Source organism: Hemiscyllium ocellatum, chromosome 8 (assembly GCF_020745735.1).
Source record: "Hemiscyllium ocellatum isolate sHemOce1 chromosome 8, sHemOce1.pat.X.cur, whole genome shotgun sequence".
NCBI classification, from domain to species: Eukaryota; Metazoa; Chordata; class Chondrichthyes; order Orectolobiformes; family Hemiscylliidae; genus Hemiscyllium; species Hemiscyllium ocellatum.
This window is the reverse complement of record NC_083408.1, coordinates 49,880,453-49,889,433: the sequence shown is the minus strand read 5'-3', so window position 1 is coordinate 49,889,433 and position 8,981 is coordinate 49,880,453. Positions and strand designations below refer to the sequence as shown.

The 8,981-nt window shown below is 40.1% G+C and overlaps 1 protein-coding gene across 1 annotated transcript; it reads right to left on the bottom strand.

Annotated features, from left to right (window-relative positions):
* Positions 1 to 5,160: 5,160 nt before the first annotated feature.
* Positions 5,161 to 6,645, bottom strand: gjd2b (gap junction protein delta 2b). Its single transcript, XM_060828374.1, has 2 exons — positions 6,575 to 6,645; positions 5,161 to 6,121 (listed from the first exon to the last, which is right to left on the bottom strand). Exons 1-2 carry the CDS (start codon positions 6,643 to 6,645, stop codon positions 5,284 to 5,286), a joined length of 909 nt encoding a protein of 302 aa, XP_060684357.1. The 3' UTR covers positions 5,161 to 5,283.
* Between the last annotated feature and the right edge of the window lie 2,336 nt (positions 6,646 to 8,981).

The window sequence follows — 8,981 nt, the reverse complement described above, 5'->3', positions numbered from 1 at the left end:
CAAGGGGAGAGGTGAAAGTTTAAGGGGGATACACGTGAAAAGTACTTTACACAGAAGGTGGTAAGTGCCTGGAACGCATTGCCAGCAGTGGTAGTAGAGGCAGGCACGGTGGATTCACTTTAGTTGCATCTGGACAGATACATGAGTAGGTGGGGAGCAGAGGGATACAGGTGCTTAGAAATTGAATGGTAGATTTAGACAGTGGATTTGGAGTGGCTCAGGCTTGGAGGGCCGAAGGGCCTGTTCCTGGGCTGTAAATTTTCTGTGTTCTTTGTTCTTTGTTTCTGCATTTGTAACCCCACATGGGCTATTAACAATTCAAAGTGATGCCTTTTGGAATGAAGAACGCACCAGCTACATTCTAAAGACTCAGGAAACAGGATTGTGGTTGTGTTAGTAGTGATCTTAAGTGAGTCCTGGAAAGATCGCATGATACAGTTGGCAGAACTCTTTTAATGATTAAGAGAAGCAAAACTGGTAATAAACTTAAAGGAAATAGAGTTTCCTGCAAAGGCAGACATTGTTGGAACATAACATGGGTTATGGAAGATTGACCACCCCGCCCCCCCCCCTCCAAGAAATGCAAAGTTGAAGGCCATGGAGGAATTTCCATGACCACCTCGAGGAAAGAGGTGCTTGGATTTTTGGGACTAAGCGAATTCTATCAGAAGTTTGTTCCCAACTTCAGCAGTATAGTGGCACTGCTAACAGATTTACTGAAGAAGAACAATTTTTTGCTGTACAAAACAATGCCAGAACAAAGCAGTATTAATGACCGCACCAGTTTCAGCTGCACCACATTTTTAACCCTTCAAAGTTGTAGTCAATGCTAGCAATATAGGAATTGGAGCTGTACTGCTACAGGAAGATGATGATGAAATTGAATGGTCAATTGGCTACTTTTCAAAGAAACTTAACACCCATCAGAGAAAATACTCTATTATCGAAAAGGAATTATTGAATTTGGCACTGACCTTACAACATTTTAATGTTTATGTGACTAACACTGTGTCAGAGAAAGCTGTGTACAGGGATCACACATGGAACGATTTAAAGACAAGAATATGAGATTATTTCATTGGAGTCTTATGTTACTGACTTTTAATTGTATATGTTGCGTGATGTAAGAATGTGACAGCAGATACGTTATTGGGGATTTAACAGATAAAGTCTAGATAAAATTGAACAAATACCAATGTTTTATATATGCGTGCTGAAATTAATATGAACTTAATATGTTTTATGTATTTCATTGTAATGAGGTTAAGAATTTTAAAAAAAATAAACCATCTTTTCATTATGATAGCTCAATTTTTCTTAACCGGAGGCGTTATGAATTTGAAGGCGTACACTGTACCTTTAAGAGAGAGCGAAAGCTGTTTTACACCGACACCTTGCAGGCACCTGTCATGTGTCTGACTAGCAGTCTCAGAGTGTACTGGAAAATCGAAAAATTGCATTTGGCTGTGAAACAAATACCTGAGTTTTGGTTGCTGTTTTGACAACCATTTGAATTTAGTCAATCAGTTTAACTTATGCCCCAGGATACTAAAACCCAATCAAGTTTGAATTTATTGTTTTTGCCAACCTCAAACCAATGAGACAATCCAATGTCAGGTGTATAAAGAAACAGACATTTTGATAGTTAGACAGTGAGACCAACCGCCATCAACAGAGTAACTGCCAGCTAAACGCTCTCTATCAGAGGTACCTTTTTGATATGAAACATCTTTGCAGCAAAAAACCAAAGACCATCCAGGGAGATCTTCAGCCAGTGGGAGTCAAACACCGAAGAGAGCCACTGTGTGGTTTTAAAATTAAGTTGATGAACTTCTTTTTATTGGAACTGTGTATTGTTATAAGAGTTGGAGGCAGATAACAGGCATTTAAGAGAAAGGAGGCTTGTAGTTGTAAATAGTTGTTGGTCAATGTCCATTTGTAGAGTTAAAGAATATATTGATATTTTTCTTTTAAATATTGGAATTTGGGAGTTCTCTGTCACTCGCAAATTAACAGATTATGAGGCAGGGTGAGTTTTTGTGGGTGTTTGGTTTAATTAGCAGAAGGGTTCATTGCCATGTCATAACAGATAAGGCAAACATAGTTGCAGCATGTTCTTCAACTGAGGATCCCATTGACCCTGAAGGGTTGATGAATGAGCAACCACCTATCCATCTATTTCCACAGCTGAAGCCACAAAATCTATGAAGGTGCTTTGGGATTTTCACATTGCATTACAAGAATTCCAGAAAGATGTTTGACTGGACTGACAACATGATCGGTTGTATCACATTTCTCCAAAGACTGCATAAAAAGCAGAAAAAAGATCATTGAGTTTACAAGAGCTAACCCTCGGTGTTTTACAAGGTCAAACTATTGGAAGGTGTGAACAAATTGAAAAATAAAGATTTTTTTTAATATTTACTGTGTTTTATTGTGTTTACATTCCAATTATTTTTGATACAGATTATGATTGTAAGCAAATCAGGCTACATAAAAAAATATTTGTTGCTCTGGAAGCTCCACTTGCACAGTTTTGTGAATGACTCTTGAAATTAAACTCTTTGGGATCTTATTGTAGAATTTAAGATAAGAAACCTGCAGGTTCAATGTTCACTCCAGAAATGTCAGCAGAATCCTGCTAACAGATATTTCATACATATTTATTTGTCATTGGGTTGCAAGGGTCTATTCAACTTAATTGATCATAGAGAACAAATTAGCAGGTTAGAAATAAAAACAGAAAAGGATGATTACAGACAGCAAATTAAACAGTATCTGTGGAGAGTGCAACAGAGTTAATGTTTGAGTTTGGTGACCTTCCATCAAATTGTTCTGTAATTTTGTTTTTTTGGTTTGATTTACCAATATGTTCTTATCAAGTAAGATGTCCTCACATTAAAATTTGATGAATATATCAAGATATTTTTGTATATTGGACTGATCTATCTGAACTTATTATTAATTTTAATTGTGCATAAAGGACTCCCAATTTAACCATGATCTTACAGCACCTAGCATAATGTCAATTTTCCTATAAATAGCTATTAAAATGAATAAACTTCTTAGTTTGTTGATGACTGAGATCTGCTTTCAGTTGTTGAAATATGGATTTAGCACTGAAAGCTAAAGATAAAATTTCAAACGTCGATGCAGCCCATTGCTGAAATTTGTTTTCAGTATAGAATGTTTATTCCAATAGGAATTATTGTTGTTTTTCTCCTATAATATTATTTTATTGATTGGTGTAATGTAACATTAAAAAAGATTGTATGCAAACAAAATAAGACATACAGCCTCATACTATTCCTTTACCAAACGTTGTATTATAAATTCACATTTTAACATTAGCTTTTTTGTACATTTGTAACCGAAATATTTGACCTACATTGAAACTTGCTCTACCTCCTCTCCATTTCTTCATCTGACAAAGGCACAACAGTTTATTTGATTCTGAATATCACTTTCTTTTACCACTTGGATTTTAAAAGCATTATTACAATCCACAAATTGCACCTCCTATCTTTGAATACTGACAATATTTTGGATTTTGGATCTCAATGCAGCCATTTTTTTTCCAGAAAACCGGAGAATTAAAGTTGGTTCAATTACAGCTGATTGGTCTAAGTTTTATTTCCTCTGATTAGCTGGAACTGAGGAAGCAGACCAGACATTCCACTTACAAAACTTTATTTTTGTATAACAATTGGTACAGGCAAACTAACGAGATGATAGCAAGGTGACATCATAGACTGTATACAAGTTGATTTAAGTCAATTTTCTCCATAATAATTTTATTCTAATTTGATATTTGCTGCATTAAAGGTATGGCACTCAAAAACATTAACAAAATGACATTGCTGAAGTAATTTCTTTTTAAAAAATGATTTTAATAGAGCCTTTCCTGATCTCAGCATATCCCAAAGGTTTACACCCAATTTTGAACTATAGTTACTTCTGCTTGTTGGAATCAAAGCAATCATTTTGCGCACAGCAAGGTACTGAGATAAAGACCAAATAATGATAATGAAACTGGAGACGGGTAGGACCCATGAAAGTGGCTTTACTGTATCAGTGTCTTTGCCTGGCCCAATATTCACTCCATTGACTTCCAAATAAAAAAACAACTTCATGTTATGTAATTGTAGGAAAAGATAATTTAGCTCTTTTGTTTCAAATGAGGCCACCTCTGTTTTAATCCCCAATCTATTGACTGAAGAATAAAAAATGGTCAGGGGACCTGTGAGGACTTCGTTTTCTTTGTCAGTTATCAGAATTGAATTTTATAACAGGGAAATAGTTTATACACGGATTGTCAGGCGCTTTGTTCCATTCAGCTATACACACCATGAACTACTCAAAGCATAGGGAATAATATTAATCAATATAATAAACAAATCTCTGACTTGTGCACAGCCTGCTAGCCGTTGAGAATGTAAAAATGTTGCATATGGTATTTCAAATAAACTCGGATACAAAGATGCCCGTACATTTAAGGTTGACGGTGGGGACAGATAGGCAAATACAGGGCAATATTCCAATCACAGCATGAAGACTAGGGTTGCTTGGTACAAAATAGATTGTCTAAAAGAACGTCATTCAACTGTACGTGGTTACATTTAAATGAACAATATTCGTAATCACAGTAATCACAGTATAACTTAGAACTGTTGTCTACTCCAGATTCTACCCCCTGTGCACAGGACTCACAAACCTGTGCTAAAACGCACACCTCTAAACACAGTTTGCGTGTGATCTTGAAGCAAGATCGCAATGTACTCCATACCATTTCCAATCACTGAGGAACAGCAACTGAGATACCACTGCAGCCCGCTGGCTGCACAGATATCCCTGGGAAGTCTGTTAGTGAGAGAGTGCAAACAATGTGAGCACCCGGGCTGGTTCGGTATTGTCAGATAGAAACCATTCCGTGCACTCCAATCCTCCAGCAAACATACGTGCCAGTTTTTTTTTAAACCTTGTCCTAGTTATATATCTACACATTTGAAAGAGCTACTTATATGTGAAAGTTTTAAAGTGCACAACAAAATAGGTGAGAGCAGTTATTTGTTGCTATCTCTCGACAAGGCGGAAATGCAGTGCGTTCAATCTGATATTCAGCGCGAAGTTCAAATATTTAGATTCCATTTGGCAGCTTCCAAGATAGGGGGCAAGATTGTAGCCAAAGAGTCATCCCTTGGGATATTATGTTGAATATTGTCTAACATTACCTTGGCAATGAAGCCATGAGGAAATGGTATGAGGCTGAGGGGGATTTCAGACTCACACATAAGCCGAGTCGCTGGATTGAGTCCTCCCAAAGTTCGGTACCCCCATTCGGTGAGGCGAGTCCTTGTTCCTGATTTCATAGATGGATTTTCGCCGCTCCTGCGCCCCTCTGACAGCTGTCTTGATCTTCCTCCAGCCCAGGTGATTCAGTTCTGCCAGGTTGAGGACGACACAGAGTCCGCTCACGGCGAACATGAAGACGAGAAAGACCGTCTTTTCCGTTGGTCTGGACACGTAACACTCAACCTCTTTCACACACGGGTAACGGTCACACTCATACATAGAAGGGACATTGAAACCGTAGAGGAAATACTGCCCCATGAGGAAACCAATCTCCAAAGCATTTCTGAAAACAACTTGGATGATGTAGAAACGGGAAATTCCTTCCTGCCGCCGTATCTTTGACATCTTACTGTTTCTGGCAGAGGAATTTTGTATTTGCTTCACTTCTAAAAAGTCTGCATGTGTCCCTTTCATGGAGTTTTCTGAGTTCTGGAGAGCCCCGTTCACCATTGTGTTCTTAATCTTGTTGTCCTCTCTCTTCTTGTCCTTTTCCATCGTGAGGAACACACTGGAGTACTGTCTCTCCCGCTGCTTGGAGGACTGGTGGACTGAGTAGGTGATAAAGCAAAGGCTGGGAGTGCACACCATGATGATCTGGAATACCCAGTACCTTATGTGGGAGATGGGAAAAGCCTTGTCATAACAGGCTTGGTTACATCCAGGCTGCAGCGTGTTGCAGACAAACATGGTCTGCTCGTCATCATACACCGTCTCTCCGACTATCGCTACGACCAGGATCCGGAAGATCACCACCACAGTCAGCAAAATCCTAAAAAGAAAGGGACAGAAGGAAATAGATGGAACTGATTTCAATCCGTTTGACTCGGAAGGGCATTAACTATAGAGGCAGCTCTGCGACAGAGGGGCAGACGTTCTACAAACCCAGGCACGTTCCACCGTCCCAAATGTGAAAAGCATCTACAGGTACAACTTTGGAGAAGTGTATTCTAACGCAGCTCCATTGCGCCAGCAAGGATTCACGGAACGGCTGTCTAACACTTGCTTCCAAAAGCACATTTACTTTCGGCTATAAAGATACCTTTGGTATTTCCTGGACTTGAGACGCTCGGCTACCTGGATTGAAAGACTAGCAAAGCTAACCGTCATTATGGATACATAATAATGGATTAGCGTCTTCCGAATGAATGCTTTCACCCCCGAAGTGACTTCGCCGCGATAAAGGTTCGTTTGCTGATTTTGCAGATCCTGCCAATCCTCTTACCTTCCTATCATTGTGGAGTGCTGCTGGACGGCTGCCTCTAACAGCCTCTCTAGAATTGTCCATTCTCCCATCTCTGTGCATCCGGCGGCGAGAGCAGGGCCGCAGCGGGGCCGTTCTGTTGGGGTTCTCCCGCTTGGAGTGGGTCAGAAGCCTGCCCCAAACTCAGGCTCAAACACGGCCGGGCGAAGCGTCAACACACGGCAGTACCTGACTACTCAGCGCCTTCGCGTCTTTAGCCCGCCGTGCCGATTAATGTAATCCCACTCGCTTTGAACAAGAGATTGAAGCGGTCCGAATTGGGAGGGGGGCAGTGGGGGAGGAGATGGTATTTAGAGTCATGCGGGCTCTAATCTTCCTTTAAATACTTACCTCCTGCGTCACGCACAAGCATTTTTTTCCCCCCTGTATAGACATCAGCTAAATGAAGAAGGATTTCATCGTTTTCATTATTCTGAAATATCTCAGGACGGGCAGTGAGAGGTTAGCCACCTAAATCAGCAAAGCCAATTGCAGAACAGAAGCGCCTGGTGAGCCGCAGCAGCATCTGCCCATGGGGCGAGTGCAGTGATGCTTTCACCCAACCTGGCCTGAATTCCACAAAGTCAAATCTCCACACCAGAGCACCGCCGAGTAGGAACGGCAGGCGCTTGTTTTCCTGAAGTTCCTGAAGTCAGCAACTTTTAAGATTACGGTTTTTTGAGGAAGGGCTGTGCACCCGAGCCCGGCACTTCTGTTCTCCGGACACCTTCTGCCGGAATGGTTTGGTGTGTTCCCAGTCTTTCCTGATTCGGTTCCAGATTTTCAGCGTTTGTGGTATGTCGACCTTCTGGACCCCAGTCAGTTAGTGAGGCGACGTAAAATTGTGAAACCATCATAACCCGAGTAATTCGACTATTTTACAGGACGGTGGACTAGTATTTCTCATGGATACCCATTTATATACTAGATAACTACAAATAGTCATCACATCCGGACATATCGCCGCCCCCCACCCCCACCAGGCGTGGTCTACAGCCAACCTTAAAGATAATGGCCCGCATCAATATTCCACAAACAAATGTACCTCAGGGTCAAATTTACAATATTTCTAATCTTTTAAGAGTCACTTTGGACTCCAGCTGTTAACTGTTTCTCTCTCCACAGGAGGTGCCATGAAAGGCCTATTTCCACACTGTAGGGAATCTGATCTAATCTACTCTAGCAAGAATTTTACTATTAGCCCAGTACTCTGCATTCCTGTTATTTCTTCCAAAGTGAACTACCTAACACTTTTCCGCGTTAAACTCCATTTGCCACTTCCCAGTTCAGCTCTGCATCTTATCTTTCATTGGTTATTTCCATCTTCACCAAGGTTTGGACAAAAATAGCAACAAATGAATTAAGGGAAAGTGACAGGCCAGGAGTATTGTCAGACTATTAATCCAGAGACACAGGTAATGTCCCAAGGACCCAGGTTCAAATCCTAGCATGGCAGATGATAGCGTTTGAATCCAATAAAAGTCTGCAATTAAGAGTCTAATGATGACCATGAAATCATTGTCGATTGTCATCTAATTCATTAATGTCCTTTAGGGAAGGAAACTATCATCCTTACCAGGTCTGGCCAATATGTGACTCCAGACTCACAGTAATATTGTTGACACTTAACTGCTCTCCAGGAAATTAGCAATGGGCAATAAATGCATGTGACACCTAATGGGAATAAGTAAAACAAATCATGTGATTAAAGCAAATAACTGTAGATGTTGATAACCTGAAGCAAAAACAGAAATTGCTGGAGAAATGCAGCAGGTCTGGCAGCAACTGTGAAGAGAAAGCAGTAGTAATGTTTCAAGTCTGGTGACCCTTCCAGTTCTGAAAGAAGGTCACCAGATTTGAAATATCATCTCTGCTTTCCCTCCACACATGTGTCAGGCGTGTTCAGCTTGTCCAGCAAATTCTGTTTTGTTTTAAAGTTATCCTGTGGGTGTGGATGTGAAATTACACAGAGTGATAAAAAGCATTTCTCATACAACTATTCAGCCTTAGAATGTCCCAAGCAAGGTTAATTTTGAAATATTGTCTGACCATACTCAATGGACTAAAATAATATAGAGATAATCACTTAATATAATTCATTAATAAAAGATATTTTGTTGGCAAAATCTGAACAAAGTTTTATGTTTAAAGGCCATCTGATGGATAAATAACCTAATAAATTATGATACTTCAGCCTCCACTTCTGAATATTTGGGTGTGCGGCAGGTGTGGGTATTTGGATGTCATGTCATTTCAACAATAATATTTCTCTTTTTGTTCTTAGTCAAAATTTTGATTATATCTACTTTTTGCCTTTACATTGAACAACTAGAACAATATCTGCAAAACCACACATCTTGCTTGCTGAGCTAGTGAGTTTGTTCACAGA